General features: G+C 41.1%; 1 protein-coding gene across 3 annotated transcripts in view; it reads left to right on the top strand.

Moving 5' to 3' along the window:
* Positions 1-17371, top strand: part of LOC129194357 (equilibrative nucleoside transporter 1-like) — a 37010-nt gene extending 19639 nt beyond the window's left edge. The window contains exons 1-13 of one of the 3 annotated variants that reach the window (XM_054799538.1): positions 7134-7191; positions 7498-7598; positions 7747-7828; positions 8761-8942; positions 10285-10424; positions 10907-11041; positions 13871-13968; positions 14040-14121; positions 14199-14284; positions 14392-14500; positions 15608-15693; positions 16007-16206; positions 16418-17371. In XM_054799538.1, coding sequence (XP_054655513.1) covers positions 7570-7598; positions 7747-7828; positions 8761-8942; positions 10285-10424; positions 10907-11041; positions 13871-13968; positions 14040-14121; positions 14199-14284; positions 14392-14500; positions 15608-15693; positions 16007-16206; positions 16418-16529 — 1341 coding nt within the window. In that variant the 5' untranslated portion in view covers positions 7134-7191; positions 7498-7569 and the 3' untranslated portion in view covers positions 16530-17371. Of the gene's footprint in view, positions 1-7133; positions 7192-7497; positions 7599-7746; positions 7829-8760; positions 8943-10284; positions 10425-10906; positions 11042-13870; positions 13969-14039; positions 14122-14198; positions 14285-14391; positions 14501-15607; positions 15694-16006; positions 16207-16417 lie in introns of those variants that run through there. The other 2 variants (XM_054799537.1, XM_054799536.1) reach the window with 2 other exon arrangements.
* The last annotated feature ends 1668 nt before the right edge of the window (positions 17372-19039 follow it).

Below are 19039 nucleotides of genomic sequence, written 5' to 3'. Positions count from 1 at the left end.
CTTTCACCACTTCCACTTAAATGGGATAGTTCGGATTTTTTAACATGTGCATGTGCTTCAGCAGTGTAGTGCATCAACTGTGATTAATGAGCACTAAGGTCGGAGACATTCTATAGTGCAGTGTGGTGAAATCTATGAATCTATGGTCATCATCACTCTTCTGATGTTCCTATTTGACAACAGCGGTACCCTTGTGTGGTGTTGTTTTCAAAAAGCCAAAGAAAAAAACACAATACTCCTGTGCTCATAGTGTCAACAAGTAAAAGTTCTGGTGTGAATGAATGATCAATAATAGGCATGGGGAAGGGGTAAGATTAAATATAAGCTCTGCCTCTTTCTACTCCTTTTCAGACATGTTGAATTGTGCAAATGTAACCATGTGATGTTCCTGCATGTAACTTGTTGCGCACATCTGAAACAAATAAACATTCCATATACCATGAAAGGGCCAGAAAAGTTGCTTGAAGGAATGACTTCCAAATCTGGAGTCTCCCATCAAACCCAAAGCGTGAATGTGATGGAAAGTAGAAATAGAAGCATTTCAGACCGTTAAATGGACCAAATAGACACTGCTAAATGATTAGTGTATGAGCACACATGACACTGATAAACGTCCTCGGTGGAGCTGTATCATGAGGTGCACTCAAGCGCTGTGTTCTGTATTTTCCAATCCCAACATTTTTGCATTCTCACCTTCTGCCCTCTGAGTGAGGGCAAATGCTAAAAGGCAAAAGATGATCAGGGGAAAACCGCGCACCGTGAATTAGTAATCTGGATCAACATGCAACGGAACTGATGTGATTTCTCTCTCAGTCGGATATTAGGAACAAGCTGAATATAAGATCATGTTACTGTTAAGCCTTTGCTTAACAGTATTAACAGCATTTTAAGTTTAAAGAAGTTTAGTTCTGAGCTTAAGGTTGTGCATTTTTTCTATTATTTCAACAATGTTCATCTACATTTGGCCTGTGATGAGACAGTGCTGAAAGAAAATCTTTCTTAACTAAGAAAGACAATGCTTGAAATAATGGCACAGAACTTGAGCAGTTTTATTATCTTTGTAAAGCGGTCCGACTCCCACTCTTATATCTCATCACATGCAAATTAATTACATTACGAAACATCAGAAAAGAAACCAGCTTCCACCAGGTGCCCGTGTGTCTTGGGAAAGAAGTTGCAACAAAAGAAGATACATTTTCACTGGTTAGCGTCAATAATCTGTTCCCGAAGGTCAGACTCAAATTGGAATGTACTCTAACCGAACACATTTTTCCCATAACCCAATTAATCTGTCTGGACATGCAAAAATGTTAACACAAAACAGGGCGTTACAGCTTTATATGCAGAAAACAAATTGAAATGCAAATAAATGATGAATGGAAGGGATAACTGAACATTTAACTTAATTTTGTACCTTTCTTGAAGACTTGATTGTTGACAAAGATGGCTATGAGGCAACGGTGAGCAGATAACCACACGGACACCACACCTGTGATTTGCTATGAGTTATTTCTCAAATTCAGTAGGGTTTCTCACCTTCTTTATCAACATGCTGGCATTTGGAATGTTCTTTGGCTCTATCATGCATTATTTTGCTGCTGTGATCAATAAGGTAAACAGACTTGCAGTGTGTCCGTTTTTTCCTTTACATTTTTTTAATTTCAGGGTTTTTTGTACCTTTTGCATTTATTTTACCAGCATAGAGTGTACATGAGTGTACATATAGCGTAATTTTGTGACAGAAGATAAAATGTCCGTTAATTAAATGCAAAAATCTTTACATTTATTGATACAATACAGTGTTCCCTCGTTTAACGTGGGGGATAGGTTCTCAAAAAAGCTCACAATAAGTCAAATCCGCTAAGTAGCTAACTTAATTTTTCTTACAGTTATTGTATATGTTTAAAGGCTGTAAAACCCCTCACCACACACTTTATACACTTTTCTCAGACAGGCAATAACGTTTTCTCACATTTCTCTCTTGTTTAAACACTCAAAAAAGTTCAATGAATTTTAATGAGCAACCTACAGGTCGGACACAAGAAATTATGAAGTCACTCAAGCGTGTGTCACTCCTCCTTGTCCTGGCTCTGTTCCGCTTCACTGTAGCTTTTTTGTATCCTTGTTAAAACATCACCGCAGTACTCCTCCTGTTGCAGTCCTCCTTCAAACTGAAAATTCATTTACAAGTTGGCAAGCAAACACGCTAGTGATGACACAGGAGACACGTCAGGGCGGCATGAAGGAGATTGATTGACAATGGTCTACAGCCAATCAGGACGCAGAAAACAATGAGCGGTGCAGACAGACGAGAGAGGGAAGAGAGAGACACCCAACTTCCCACAATGCAATTCTTAAATTCTTAAAGGGCCAGGCTTGGACTGTAATAGCGTTCAAACGCTGTAATAAAGAAAAAAAAAAAGAAGCACTAAAAAAAATCTGCGAAACAGTGAATCTGCGAAAGGTGAACCGCGACAGAGCGAAGGAACACCGTACATCGTTGGCCAATTTTATTTAGCTTGGCAAACTTTTCTAATGGCATGTCAGCCTCTGCACACATTGCTCCAAAATCCTCAAAAAACTGTAATGCCCGTGCTTGTGGTTAAGGAAGACGTAGTCACGAATGCATTTCCATTTGCCTTATTAACTCATTTAATAGTAATAGAAGTCACTGTCACTGCAGTTTTAAGCCATAAAAACGGACGCAAGGTGGCAGAAGTGCATTTGATAAGAGCTCGGCATGGATCTTTTGCATGTAAATACACACTTGGCAGAAATGAGGAAGTGGAAGGTTAATTTTAACGCATGCCCACACACGCGCGCGCATGCGGTACGCACACAGTTTAGTTCCAAATGGGGAAAATTGTAAATAGTTCATGGTGTTATATTTGTAAATAAGTTGTTATTTTGATATAAAACAACACTTTGTTTGTGTTGTTAATGTTGTGGTATAGTTGTTTAGGTATTTGAGCTGTCACAAAAGCAAAAAAATTGCGTCGAAGTGAAAGTTATGCTTGAAATGTATCTTTTCACAAAAAGCTGTTTTTCTTCCTTTTGTAGTCGGGAACTGATATTTTACTGAAACTTACATATGTTCTACTGCTGACTACTAAAGAACAGAAAAAGGTAGAAACTAACTTTTTTCTGATGAAAGTCTTACTTTTCAAAGAGAAAAGAGAAACTGATCAAATGTTGATACCTTGCTGTGAGGGTACAGACAACATCCTGCTTAGAGCTTAATAAAGTTACATGGAATACGAAATGTGTTGAGATATAAAAATTCAAAACCTACAAGCAGTTATAAAAATACTAGCGCGCTGACTGACTGATCACCTGACCTTTTAGTCGGGTGATTATAAATGTCATTACTGCATGTGGTCTATATCGTGGTGACCTTTTGGTAATAGTTCTTCTATTTTAGACTGGTGTAAACTGTTCTTTGTAGGAGAACTAACAGATGTATCCCTGTTCCTCTCCAAGAAGTTGTAACTTGGTGTGAGATATCACCGTCCTATCGCTGTAGTATATAGATAGCGCAGTTGTGCAATGTGTGTATTTTCCCGTTTGAGTGTTAATTGTCCAGGTTGGACCTTGCTGAGCCGCCAAACCACTTAAAAGTGTCACTCTGATGCCAACTCTGCAGACTACCAAGTGTGTGTGTTGCATTTCAACAGCAGGCGGATGATGCCAGCTGGCTTGTAGTTAATGACACGTTTGCCTAAAAAGAGGGATAGTTAGCAAGATTCTCAGCAGTGTTTTGAAGCTGTTCACCGACAACAAAAGTTATTGCTGCTGCTTTTGTGCCACTTAAAGACCGGCACACAATAGCAGACCCAAGAACCACACACTTGGGTGTAGGCGAGGCTAAGCAACAATCTTGCAGACATTAAACGTCCGGGGGGCCCATATCACATGCTGGTGGGACTCCTCTCAGTCTGTGCACTGTAGTCTAATGCATGTTGTCAAATGGTCTATATGGTGCTCTGTCTCTTCATATAGAGCGCTCTCTGTCCTTGCTGAGAGCTTACACATGACCACATGTCACGTGTCGTTGGTGAGCAGCGACTGTGTGTGTTTTCATTTTGATGGATAATACTCTGAAAGCAATAAGCAGATAATACATTTTGGTCTCTGTATAATCACTTCAGAAAACACTTAAGTTGCTTGTTATCATGCGCTGTCAGCGTCCAATCAGGAATTTGATCAACTGATCATTAAAAATTTGTTGATTGATGAATCGAAATGGGTGTGCTCTACTCGAGTTGCTGTTGTTCTAGTCGTAACTCGTATGCGTTTTAATGAAGAACAACATGACAGTAATATTTAGAGAGAGTCTTTCGTTCTATTACAAAAAATACATACAACAATCATATCAATTGATTGGTTGTGATTTTTTCCCGTAGTTAATCAAGGAAAATTAGTCATATGTCCATGCTTGTTATGCTTGCTCAAGCACGAGCACACAAAATAAATAAATGTCGTATGCAGTGGAACCTCGGTTTGTGACATTAATCCATCCCAGAAGGTCCGATTCAAAACGAAACGTACTCTACCCGATTACATTTTTCTTTGTCAAAAATAATGTAAATCCAATTAATCCGTTCCAGACACCGTTAACATATCTAGTTTTATAGTTTTACAATTATCGCGTTACATGCAGAAAACAATTCAAAAGGGCATATATACACTAGGTCCCCAACTTACGAACATCCGACTAGCGAACATTCGCGGATATGAACACAAGCCGACTGGTTTATATTTTATTTTATTTTGCCTTGTAGTCGCTCAATCAGTATTTATACTGCTACTGTACATGCTTGACCAGTAGAGGGCACTGTGACACTGCTAATGGGACCAACATAGGAAGCGTTAGAGCTAATGGGACCAACAGAGGAAGAGTTTGACTCTGGGGAGATAAAGCTAAATGGAAAGCTAAATTGTAGCTGTATAATACAACCCGGACAGAGCGTGTGATTAAGGTTTATGAAGAGTTAATAGGCCTGCTTAATTCTACACCACCCACAGAACACTACCTCTTTTAGAAGAGTCTAACGATGACGGCGATTTGTCCTTTTTTTCAATAACTCCTCCTCCACCACAACGACGTATGCTCGACCACTCCTCTTCAAAGGTAAATAACATTTATCATTACGTATTATTATATCATTTTTATTATTGTTTGTTTCATTCATTATCCATGTTTAATATTACTACTGCATCCAAACTCATATTTACATACATACACATATACTGTATATGTATACAGTACATGTAGTACCTATATAATTGGTAATATTACCTTTTCGCCTACTTAAGAACAGTTCGACATAAGAACGGTCGTCTGGAACCAATTGTGTTTGTAAGTTGGGGACCTAGTGTAATTACATATGAATGAAAGTGATAAATGAACATTTAACTTCACTTTTGCCCGGACTGTTGACAAAGACTATTAGGCAGCGGGAGCCACAAGGACACCACCTTTAGACTTAGACTTAAACAAATTATTGATCCACGAGAGAAATTGCTTGGTTATTTGTTATGTTTGTGTTTTGCTATGAGTTATTTATTGAATTCAATAGTGTTTCTTGCCTTTTTTATCAACATGCTGTCACTTGCAACTGTACTTTGTTCCGTTGTGGGTTACTTTGCAGCCGTGATCCAGAAGAAGAGCAGAGACTTGCCGTACCTGTGTCAGTTAGCAAAGATCTACAGTGTCGATTGTTGATGATGTCATAGACTGGTGACGGAACTGGGGGAAAATGACTTCCGGTTCTGGTTTCCATGCTAGGCTGCTAACGGGGACGTTTTGTGATAAAAATATGTGATGACACAGTTTGACTCACGGCGTGTATTAATGACACGACAAGACGCGCACCATATTGCACGGCAAACCGGGAGATGTACATGAAACAAATCAAAAATGTTCGACATAAACCGAAAAATACGCTAACCGCGGCGTACGCTAACTGAGGTGCCACGCTAATTGATGCAAGCGTCCTGTCGGCTTTTATTGGTAACTTGCATGATTATACAAGGGCCACACTAAAGTAATAAAACAGGAATAAACACACAGTATTACAAAATAAAGCCGCTTGTGTGGGGATTTTGACACAATTACACATGTATTCTCTAATATTACATCTTTGTCATAAATTAATTCAGTTTATCCCCAATGCCCTTGTTGTATAATAGAAATAACCTGTAGAGTCGACAAAGCTAAATAATCCAGGGAAGGTGCAGTTAGAGCGTTTCATATCATGACATGATGATGAATGTAAACGTGCTTGGGCATGGTACGTACGATGAACCAGTGTGACTGTGTGCTAAAAATGTATTCTGTTCTCCAGATTAATCAAAGTGCAAAGGTTCTCTGTTATTTAAGGAGCTCGTTCCAGTAGATCCATTAAAAACAAACCTCTCATGCTCTAACAACATGAGGCCACCCAGTTAATAAATTTCACATTATTTACTTTGCTCATTATATGTGCTTGGTGCCTTGCCCATGTTAGGAGTTTTCCTATTGTATTTGTGTATGAAGGTGTCACATAGTTTCATTCCATTGCATCCAGCGGAGAAGATGTGAGGAATGGTGATAGATGTGCGCAGGGGGCACCTTGAATGTAATGAGGTGTCGCGCGATTGTGAAATGCGCTGCTTAATGGAGGGAGAAATTGAAAAGAGATGTAGCAGGGAGAGACGGATGGCACAGAGAGCGGTACAGTCAAGAGAAAATATGCACAGGAAATGTCCTTGAAATAATTCTTCACACTAAGGCCAACAACAATTGGAACACCAATATAAATGAAATCTTCAAGATTAAACACTCTTAATGCACAAAATAATCATCAAACTTGTTTGTTGATATGATGCACACAGAGCAATGAACAACATCCGTTCTCCTCACGCCGTTAGGCATTCAGGCACACTCGTAATTGTTAGTGTTTAGCGGTAATTGTTTTTCATTTTTATTCACGTACCCCTGATTACAATTGCCGTACCCCTGGGGGTACACGTATCCCACTTTGGGAACCTGGGCTATAACATAAAGAAGCCTTTATGGAAGGAAGAAGGGGGCTGGTCCAAAAAAAAAAAAAGCACTGACAGTAGCGTGTCCTACCTACCTACCTTTCAATCTCAGGGTGCATCACACCATGCTTGCGCTTTGGTGTGAAAGCAAGAAAACCTCAACAAGTAAGTGTTAGCCTCTTAAACCTTTTATGTGTGGGTGAATTTTACATGGGTGCTTTATTTATGCGTCTGCAATCAGTAGTTTAACACCTGCAGTATTTACTTGACTGTGTGTCAATGTTTTACTCATTTTTGATCGTGTCACCACAACCCAGACAGGTTCAATTGAACTTTTATTTTTACTTTTTCTTATTTCTGCCAGTATGCTAATTATCTTGTTCACTTATGTACAGGTACATTTTCAAGCCGACGCATGCAGCAGCTGTTGGTAAAATATATTTTTGTGTGTTTCTTATCTTCGTTTTTCAGACCTGGTGCCTCCCTGATTAAAAAAAAAAAAAAAAACCCTGACTAGACTGCATACACAAGCCAGAGAGAAGCATGACCGCCATCAGCTCACCCAGAGACAAGTAAGCCAACCTCCTAAAAATAAAGTATCTCAACTATTAGCATCAAGACGTTGTTTCCGGCCTTGTTGGAAGACCCCCAGCTAATTACAAATTGTTTGTTGACATTAACTGAATGACTTTATTTGCGTCTCCATGTGAACTTTCCCAGATACAATGCCGTGTGGATCATTTTTTTCATCCTGGGCTTGGGAACCCTCCTGCCGTGGAACTTCTTCATGACGGCCACCATGGTGAGTCAAACATCCTTTCAGGACAAATGTGAGCGTTAATCCCCGAAACCACACAGATGGAAGCGATAGCGGGAGCCTCCCGTCGTTCAGAAAGGTTGGGACCTACTTTAGAAGAAGAGAAGTTTGTTTGCGGTTCCTCCCAAATCCACCTGGTTTCACTCGCAGAGTGCTGGCCTGTGGCTTCATCCTGCAGGGGCATGTCCGCCAGGTTCCTCCGCCATCCCCGCTGAGCTTAGAGGGGTTAACTAGTTAAATGGTGGAATGTCAGGTTTGTTATCAGTTAATGCAGTTCACGACCTGGCGTGCACACTCACGGAGGAGTGCAAGAGTTTTTCTGCCAACCAAATGGTGCAATGTAGCATTTTGGTTTACTGTGGTAGAGCTTTGGAACAGTCAGTCTGGCTTGTGTTTCCATTAGCTGTAAGCAATCGACTGAATCTCCTTGATCGATTTCATTTAATAACATTAATTACTTATTTTCTTCCCCCGATTATTATATTATTTAATAAATAAATAACATTGTAAATTGTAATTTCTATTTTTTTTTTTTCATTTTTTTAACATTTTTATTACTATTAATTTTTTATTATATTGTAAAAGGCTGATTATTTACAAGTTTTTAATTTATATACAGCATATATAATTGCAGAATACTGCTGCAGAGGAGATGTGCATCTAGATGTCAGTCATTATAGTTGCACCACTGTTTATAGTAGCATTTATTTATCAATAAAGGATTATAATGTCATTTAGCGTGATTGCCTTTTAAAGCCATCTATGTGTTAAAGTTGCTTTGCAATTCTGCAGATGTTTCTGGGAAAGTAAATTCAAAGTAGTAGGAGAAGTAGTGTAACACACTGCAATTCGAAGACAGTAATATTGTAATATAATATAACAAATGACAGTAACAGTAATGGTGGTTTCCCCCACAGTACTTCACCAGCAGGCTGAAGGACCCACCCGCTGAGCCCTCCTCCAATCAGACCGTCAATCAGACGGTGGATGGCAGGGACACACGTAACATCTTGGAGTCCAAATTCAACAACGTGATGACGCTGTGTGCCATGGTGCCTTTGCTCATCTTCACCTGCCTCAATTCTTTCATCCACCAGAGGTATGCGCACAGACACGCCTACTTCCTGGTTCACAGATCATAGAATGTGTGTTATTTCACGTAGCTGTCTTTATAACAAGAAGAATCATTTTTACAATTGATAAATTACATTTTCTTTAGACCAGTGGTGTTCAAACTTCCGCATCCAGGATTATTGAAGAATGTGGGGGCCACTTTTAGATTCTTTACCTGAGCCACAGGCCAATAAAAAAAATGAGCTGCAGGCCAGCAATGGCCCGCAGGGTTGCACTTTGGATACCACTGCTTTATGGGCTCCACACACGGGAGGTGATGTCACCTGTAGTCCATTCATTTTCAATGAAACCTGCACGACAGGGCGATTATCGCGAGTCTCCGTCCAGCCAAGCAACACGTGAAATTCGTGCATGTTAAATTTTGTGCTGGTCCATGTCATCGACCACACGCTGGCTTGCGACGCGATCCCAGCATGCTATTCAATACTCTGTCGCAGGTAAACATGAAAAAATGTTGCTGTGTCAGAGTTCCTGGAGATATTTGACATTTCTAAAAAACATAGAGCAATAAACAAAAAAGCAGTGGCCTGGGACCTTGTTGATGCCCGAGTAAACTTAACAGGTAAGTTCACATTCATTTACACCGACATTGATGTAAGTTTATCTGTGCTACTAGCAAGAGTACTCGATCAACACCAGCCTCTCTTTCTCCTCTGAACTAATTTGATACCCCCAAATTTGCTCCAAATCTGACAGGCAGCCAAAACTGTAGTAGACTCGTAATTTGCTCTGGATGTGAGCGTGTCATTCACCAGTGTCGCTGGCCACAGCCCCTCACTGCCTCCCATGTGCAGGGTTTGCTAAGCTTTGGCGATGACTTTAGCCAACCGCTGTTATTGGTCGGCTCCCTTGTGTGGAGACCAACAGATGGCAAACTCGTTGCGACTGAAGCAAGAGCACCTCTGCTGGTTGCAGCCAGCAGTGCTTTCCCATTTTGTCTCAGGATGCTTAAAGGTGAGATTAATCAGCAATAAATTCCACTTAACTTTGGTCTGCCTTGGTGGAAGTTTAAATTATACTGAGTAAAATTCTAGGTTGTTTTTTTTTGTCATCAAGAACAAATGTAATGGTGGCCTTTTGCACAGTCTAGAATGTTTACTGTTTCCATGCCTACAAGGTAATACTGCATGTTTTAAGGGAGTCATCCAGCACTTCCCTCCACCGTGATCTGCTGCCTGCAGCTATAGGTGAAATGATGTCTATATATTTGTGTATCTATGGAATGTTTGCTTTAATATGAGTGAGATTAGGAGATCTAAGGCCTCTGTACCCAAACACATGCTGCAATGCTCTTTATGTTCATGCAGAATCCCTCAGAAGTTGCGCATCACGGGCAGCCTGGCGGTCATCCTGGTGGTGTTCCTGTTGACGGCCCTGCTGGTGAAGGTGTACGTGGCCCCACTGCCCTTCTTCACACTCACCATGATCAAGATTGTCTTCATCAACTGTGAGTCCAAAGCACCTGATGTCAACTTGTACTTGGAGTAAATGGAAGACTCCACACTGGCTGCAGATAGTAATCCCCACATGTTCTCTCGTCTTATTCAAACACAAAGCTCAGCATTAGTGGTTTCCTCCCAGTGTGTGTAATCATCTCACGCCGTGTGTTTATTTATAAGGAGCAGCAGGGATAAGCTCCCCAAACAAGCCACAGCTCCTCATGAACGCCATGTTTGATCAGGATTGGGGGGGGAAGTCGTGACCCTGAAGCTTTGATATCTACATTCCATGCCAAAAGTTTCTGTGAAACGTGCACTAGGATTAAAACCAGTAGGAGTTGGGAACTGAATTCCTCCCTGCGTTTGCATACAGTTAATTTCTTATCGGCCAGTTTGGCTTTGATGTACGATACAAAGTGGATGTGTGTCATGGTAACATTTTGGACTTGAAACGGCTGAACTTGTTTCCTTGATGTGTCTCCGTCCTCAGCGTTCGGGGCGGTCCTCCAGGGTAGCCTCTTCGGCCTGGCCGGGATTCTGCCCGCCTCCTACACCACTCCCATCATGAGCGGGCAGGGCTTAGCCGGCACCTTTGCCGCCTTCTCCATGATCTGCGCACTGGCCAGTATGACACACACGATACCACACACACACAGTGCTAATAGACACATGCAAATACAGTGGAACCTCTAACGTAGAACCGTATTTCCCCGTAGGAAATACTGAAATGGAAATAGTCAGTTCCAGTGTCAAGCTGTTGCCATCGTAAACCTTCATTAACTATACAGGCGATGTGTTAACTTACATTTTAACTGTCATACACATGTAAAAATTAATTTAGCTTCTTTAATATGATGAGAAATGCGTGACAGAGGCATACTGTTTGAGGAGGTGCAACATTCTCTTTAATATTAACTTTCATACTACACATACATACACATACATCATGTTCTTTAATAACTTTGATAGAAGACTAAAGCAGGGAGCACAGTGGAGGAGTGGTTAGTAGCATGCTCGCCTCAGTCAGGAGATTGAGGGTTGGAAACGCCATTTGGGCGCCTCTGTGTGGAATTTGCATTAGATCCTGACCGATATGGGATTTTTGGGGCCGATACCGATACTGGGGGCTGGAAAAAATCCAATATCTGATATATCGGCCGATAACCGATATATTGGCCAATACATGAAATAAGGGCATTGATATACACAGGTTATATTCTCTACATGAACATAAATTCATATAATTCCCAAAGAAGCAGAAGACGACCAAATGAAGATCAGGAAGTTGCATCTATGTTTATTTCACAGAGATGCAACGTATACCACTTAAAGCACTCTAATACCTCTCTAAAACTTGCGTGAAAAGTAGAATGTTGTCCTTGATGGTCCCTGACAGCGTGACACTAAAGTGTAGTGTTATATTGTTTTACAAAGTCACAGCTTACCATGCGTGCAGTTTCTTTTCGCGTTGGTCTCTTTCTACAGCGGACTGGGTGAGAGAGAGAGCGGCAGAGCGAGAGCACTGCTGTCTGTGTGTGAGGGGGAGGGGCAAGGTACTCAGGCAGGGAGCAGACAGAAGAGAGAGGCACAGGCAAGGAGCAACACACTGCACTGCAAAAAAAGTTTCATATATTGGTTACATATTCACCGAAATCGAATAATCTGTGAAACGTCATAATCGGTCTAGTTCACCCTGTGCGTGTGTGGTTTTTCCCCTCACATAAAAAAAAAACATGCATGTTAGGTAAACTTAGTAACATGAAGTTAAAATATGAAAAAATATGTTTTTTAAAGTGAGAAACAAACAAAACGAATAAATTTGTCATTTTTTGGAAATTTAAGTTTCGAAAAAGTTAGAATGATACAAAAATAAAGTCCAAATATTATGGGAAGTCATAATTACAGGAAGAAAATGTTGGAAAATTTAAGAAAACAACAGCAGAAACAGAAAAAACAAAGGTGAATAAAGTGAAAACATTAGAAAAAAATTTGTATTTTAATAAGAAAATAAGAAAAATATTTTTTGAACTCATTCAATCCCAGCCATTTTTCAAAAAGGCAACCCCTTCAGTATCATTCAGTATTTTGACTGATTTTTCAAGGCACACAGAATATTGTGTTCTATGGCTATATAAACATGGAACCTACCAAAAGAAAGATTACTCTTTCATCAGGAAAAAAAAGTTTGTTTCTCCCTTCTTCTGTTCTTTAGTAATCAGCAATAGAACATACGTAAGTTTCAGGAAAATATCAGTTCGCTGTAGGAAAAGGGAGAAGAATAGATACATTTCAAGTATAACGTTTAACATTTGACACAATTTATGTCCTTTTGTGACAGCTAAAATATCTAAACAACTATACCAACATAAACAACAGAAAAAAGTGCTTTAGATCAAAATAACAATTTATTTACAAATATAGCATTATGAACTATTTACAATTTTCACATGTGGAACTAAACTGTGTGTGCGTGCGTACATGCATGCCTTAAAACTTCCCTCCAATGCGTCACCTTCTGCATGCTCCTCCATGCTCTTCCACTTCCTTCTTGCTGCTGAGTGTGTTAATACATGCAAATGAGCCATGCTGAGCTCTTATCAAATGCACTTCTGCCACTTTGTGGCCGTGACATCTAACAGCGACATCTTTTAGTGTGCACTTGTGTCACCACCTCTTTTTGCCTCTGAGCACAAAAAAATCGTAAAAGACCTATAAATACATCTTTGGGAACAATAACTCCTAACTTTTGACACACGTGAGATTTCTTTGTGTGGCTGGGAGGAGAGTCCCTTCACATTACGACTAAACGCAGCTGACTTTACAGTTTTCTTCTTTCATGACTACTGCTTTGGCTTTTTGTGACATTAGCCGTATTGTACTGAGCAGCCAGGACAGACACATAAGTAGTTCTTTCATTGCTACACTGACACTAAGCTGTAGGAAGTTTAAATTCAGCAGACGTACAGGAGTTTGAAGTCCAGGACGACAAGACTGGCAAACAGCTTTTACCCACAGGCCATCAGGCTTCTCAACGAAGCACTCACACACGCCGCACGCAACACACGCACACACGCATAGCACTTTATTTATTTATTTATTTATTTATGTTTATTATTTTTCTGTATTAATGTCTCTTCTGTTGTTGTTGCTTAATGTATTGGTATATATGTTTCTTATGTTCTTATTCTTTTTCTTGTGTTTTCTTTCTTTTCTTGGGAGAATGAACAGAATAAGAATTTCATTGCATAGTATAACTGCCTGTTTTACTATGCATATGACAATAAACCTCTTGAATCTTGAATTTTGAATCATAATCCAATTTCCGTTGAACTTTGAGCATTTGTCTTTTAGAGGTTTCCCTCAAGTCAGTGAAAGTGAATGTTGTGTTACTTCCAACATGAGGAAAGAAGACTTTGTTGATGAAATGTATCATCCCGTTGTGTGTTTCTCCTAGCTGGATCGGACCTGCGGGACAGCGCCTTTGGCTACTTCATCACAGCCTGCTTTGTTATCCTCATCGCCATTATTTCCTACCTCACTCTGCCCAGGATGGTAAGCGCTCTGACTCTACGCGTCAACTGGTGTTTCCTTGTGCTCATTGTATCTGTACCTGTCCTCACCAGGAGTTCTTCCAGTACTACATGGAGAGCAGCACATCCAGACCGTCTGGGGACGAGGAGAACAAGATGAATCTTCTCAAAAAACGTAGGACCATATTTTGAACCACTTTCGTTTTCATCATCAGATGATCGTGTTAATGCCAGTGTCGGTTTGTCCTTCAGAGAGTCCAGATGAGAAGCAGCCAGTGGTCAGTCTGATGGAGGATGACGGCAAACCTGGCGTGACTGTGCTGAGAATCTTCAGTAAGGTACAAAAAGATGTGGAATAAGTAGTTGAATACATTGTAGCTCTTTGCACCTGAATGACATGACACCAGTCACATGACCATGAGGGATATTTCTCCTTTTCCTAAAGATTTGGGTCATGGCTCTGTCGGTGTGCTTCATATTCACCGTAACCATTGGGACGTTCCCGGCGGTGACCGTCGAGGTCAAATCGAAGGTGGCAAACGGAGGAGGATGGGGTGAGTCGCCGCTGCACGCCAAATGCTACTCCCTCAATCATCTGTGGCTGCAATGCTCTTTGAGGGGGGAGTGTGTTCTACTCAAATGGATGTTTCTTCTGTAAAAAAAAAAAAAAAAAAAAAAAGCCACACTGGACTCTCAGGGTACAAAAACTCTCTAAAATACATCACGTGCTGCTGTACGATGGACATAAAGAGTACCGCGCAAAAGTCTTAAGCTAGCATTAGCTTTGTTAGAGCAATTGCTGTATCTCCATTTGTGCACTTCTGTACTTACACTTAGTCTTTTGTGTGCATAAGTGTTCAAAAGTTTTTCCACAGAGTGCCGCACACCGAAAGAGGGGCGGGGTTGGTCACTAGTATTTTCATGTATTTTTTATTTTTTTTTAAAAGCTAATGAAAACGTTGTGTACTTTTTAAAATAGGGCTGGCAAAAAATGTGCACCTTAACTGCGGTAACTAATTTATTTCATTAATTAATTGTAGCGTAAGGGCCGCACGGTGGTTAGCATGTTGGCCACACAGTAACAGCCTGGAGATCGGGAAGACCTGGGTTCGATTCTCCCTTGGGCATTTCTGTGTGGAGTTTGCATGTTCTCCCCGTGTGCGTGTGGGTTTTCTCCGGGTACTCCGGTTTCCTCCCACATTCCAAAAACATGCATGTTAGGTTAATTGGCGACTCTAAATTGTCCATAGGTATGAATGTGAGTGTGAGTGTGAATGGTTGTTTGTCTATATGTGCCCTGCCATTGGCTGGCGACTAGTCCAGGGTGTACCCCGCCTGTCGCCCAAAGAACAGCTGGGATAGGCTCCAGCATGCCCCCGCGACCCGAATGAGGAGAAGCGGCATAGAAAATGGATGGATGGATGGAATTTTAGCGTAATTAACGCATACACAGCATGGCAAGCCTCTGTTGTGACAACAGCAAAAGTGTAGCTCCCGGCAGAGACACAAAGAGTCTGCCGCTTTGTTAGGACTTTATTCTGACCTGAACACATCAACAGCAGCGGAATTCCAAAACCATAAAGGTGCACATACTGAAAGTTATGTCCATACACAGCCGGGATCTAACACTAAATGCTGGTGTGTGTTTTCCCCGGTTGCAGACACGTATTTCATCCCTGTGTCTTGTTTCCTGCTCTTTAACGTGATGGACTGGGCTGGCAGGAGTCTGACGGCCTTTTGCTTGTGGGTTAGTATGAACACACACACACACACACACAATCTAATAATGATAATCACATTCTGTCAGGTGGTTTTCCAAATTGAAGGTCTAATATCCTGCATATCAAAGGGAATAATCCCGTTGGATCTTTTACTTTATTTTCGCTGGAATGTGGGGCTAACCGAGTTTGTGTTGTAAATGTTTGTCATCTGCTTCGCCATCATGTGATCTTCAGTCCATCAAACCCATCAGCAGCATCTTTACTGTGTGTGTGTGTGTGTGTGTGTGTGTGTGTGTGTGTGTGTGTGTGTGTGTGTGTGTGTGTCCGTCCATGCTTCAGCCCGGCAAGGACAGTAAGTGGCTTCCCGTCCTGGTGGGTCTGCGGGTGGTCTTTGTGCCGCTCTTCATGCTTTGTAACGTGCAGCCTCGCCACTACCTCCCCGTGCTGTTTGCTCACGACGCCTGGTACATGGTCTTCATGATCCTCTTCTCCTTCTCCAACGGATACCTGGCCTCCCTCTGCATGTGCTTTGGACCCAAGTAAGGATAGCAGTAACACTCAGTCGACACTAGAGGGCGAGATGGTGGACAAAGTCAAAATAGTACTTTATCATGCCCCTTTTCTATTAATAATAATAAAATAATAATAATAGTTCTAGTACCTGATCAGCCATGGTTTTAAAGTGTTCATTATATACAATCTTGGACCTTTTTAAAGTTGTTTTTGTCACTGGGACGTGTTTGTGTACAGGAAAGTATCTCAGCATGAGGCGGAGACGGCGGGCGCCATCATGGCCTTCTTCCTGTCGCTGGGCTTGGCACTTGGAGCTGCCATCTCTTTTCTGTTCAGGGCCATCATCTAAAAAATGTCCTCCACCACCAACACGACATGTCCACGTTAGTAAGCAAGCACGCTTTCATGGGAGACAAGTGCCATCAGTGAAGACTAGAGACCACCTCAGCCTTCCATAAGTTGACTTGTCCTCATCGTGCCGTTACCCTGGCATCAGTATAACCTCAACGCCTCTCTTTCTGACGGGTTATTTCCCAGAATGCAACCTAACATTTTTTTTTAATGAATTATTACAATTTGATTAAGAGTTGATGTGAAGATTGTATCTAAGAGCCTCAGATGGAACAAAATATTATTATTATTATTATTATTTTTGGTCTTGACACATTTATAACTGAGCCTCTTCTCAGGTTAGTCCTCCATTTTAACGCCAAAAGACATTTACAAGGACTATTAGGGCCAAGATAATTAAAAAAAAAAAAACATTTGCGTTACAAGTAATAATTAAAAGAGTAAAGTATTATGTGCATAAATGTATACCTGCTTATGATTTTTTTGTTGCCATGATACTCCATGTAAGGTACATTGTTACTGAATAGTGTGTAAATGCATGCGACATGAAATGTGCCACTTCTGTTAAAGCCGGCATTGTTCATCAAATGTTTTGTATGTCTGTAAAAAAAAACAAACTCCATCTTATTTTTGTATCATTGTCATAAAATAGAATAGGCAGCTTTTACTGTCTTTTTTATTTGTCATTTTGTAGTAAATTTTGTGTGCAGAATGTTTCAGGTTGTTACATTTAAGAAAAAGACTGTTGGGAAGCACAAAACCGTGTACATGCGTCATGTTATTCTACATTACAGTACAGCATTTTGAGAGAATAAAAATGTTTTTAAACAAAATGACTCCCTCTGGTGGTCACATGTGGTAACGCATGCATCATGATATTCTACGTTACCGCATTGCGAGCGAATGTACAGTATTTTTAAGGAAAATATCTCATTCTACCGGTCGCTTGCAACACGCAGCTCAATGTCAACTTTTAAGCTAGTTTTGGCACATTTAATGTGATACAGCAGCTGTCCCCGACCTTTCTGGACCCACGGACAGTTCCCACAAATCTCCGGCCCGGTCGGCCCGGTCGGCCCCGCCTGCAATGAGTAAGCCACGATGTGAATATTTTAAATATTTTGATAAGCAACACCTTCAGTGTTAGCAGCCACTTTAAATCACCATTTAAAGTGATAATAGTAATGGAAATGAAACGTGAGCGGCGTCGACTCATCGCTGATTGGTGTCTGGGGTGAGAAGTTAGGGTCACATACTGAGAATTTTGACCCTCTGTTCCTGTGTGTGTGTCACAGTGTGGAATTCATCTTTGACGCCATCTCACTGCTGTGCACTGATGCACTTTTCAAGCGAGTACTCGCGTCACATTTCCACATACGAAACGCCATTTTGTTATCTACACCCAATCAACACAAGAGCTGGGTCACCACTTACGCTTTAACAAAGATATTAATGCTAATATTAATATGTTTATTTACCTTAGCACAGGGATGTCCAAACCTTTTCCACTGAGGGCTGCATACTAAAAAATCAAAGGACAAGGAGGCCACTTTTACATTCTTGAATCCAACACATGCAGATAGGCTGGCATGTTTTTATATATTTAAAGAGCAGCCTGCATCCCAGCTTTGTGTTTTTATTTTCATTTTTTTTCACTGACATTTTAAAGTAAAACATTACAGAAATCACAGTGTTAAAAAGAACGTTCAAAATACATAACTTTCAACAAGTGGCTGATCCAGAGTACTTACCATGTTCCTATTCCTCCATCTGATGAGCCACTGCCTACGCCCCCACCTCCAGTGTCATATCCTCCCCCTGGGGAACCAGGGTTCAGTATGCAGAGCCATACACACTTCAACAGAGACTGTATACAGAGGGCCAAAGCCTCATATTCTTCACTGAGGATGACCCTCGCCAGTTTGCTTGCCTCAAAATAGCACTGGAAAATATATTGCCTGAAGATGCAACAGAGCGCTGCAAGTATCAGCTTCTTGTTGATCATCTCCAGCTGGAGGACGCCCTGCTCATTGTATAGCAATAGGCCAACCCGCTACACAAACACTATGGCTTCCCTCACTTGACTGTATGGGCAGCTTCACAAATTAGCTCTGCGGCGCATCGGTGAGGTCCTCGCTGAACCACCAGTCACTGAGTAACCTCAGACCAACCTCAGACCCAACTGGGGGAACCCCAGAAATATTGTCCTTATTGTGATAATGTGCAACACTGTTTTAACCGATGTCCAGAGTTCAGAGGGTTCACTGCAGACCAAAAGGCAGCTTGGATCAAAACTGAGAAGCGTTGCTGGAGCTGTGGGAGAAATCACCAAGCTGCTCAGTGCTACCTCAAAAGTACCAGCAATGCAATCAGACCCATCTTGAAATATTACAACTCAACTCAAGCACCCCCAGAGACTGTACAACCAGTTACTTATTATTGAGATTCTGCTTTGCAAAGTTGCTGTGTTTTGCTGAAAATGGTCCTAAGACCCCCAGGAGGCCCAGC

The sequence above is a fragment of the Dunckerocampus dactyliophorus genome, chromosome 14 (genome assembly GCF_027744805.1).
Source record: "Dunckerocampus dactyliophorus isolate RoL2022-P2 chromosome 14, RoL_Ddac_1.1, whole genome shotgun sequence".
In the NCBI taxonomy this organism is placed as follows: Eukaryota; Metazoa; Chordata; class Actinopteri; order Syngnathiformes; family Syngnathidae; genus Dunckerocampus; species Dunckerocampus dactyliophorus.
This window is presented reverse-complemented; position numbering and strand designations above follow the sequence as displayed.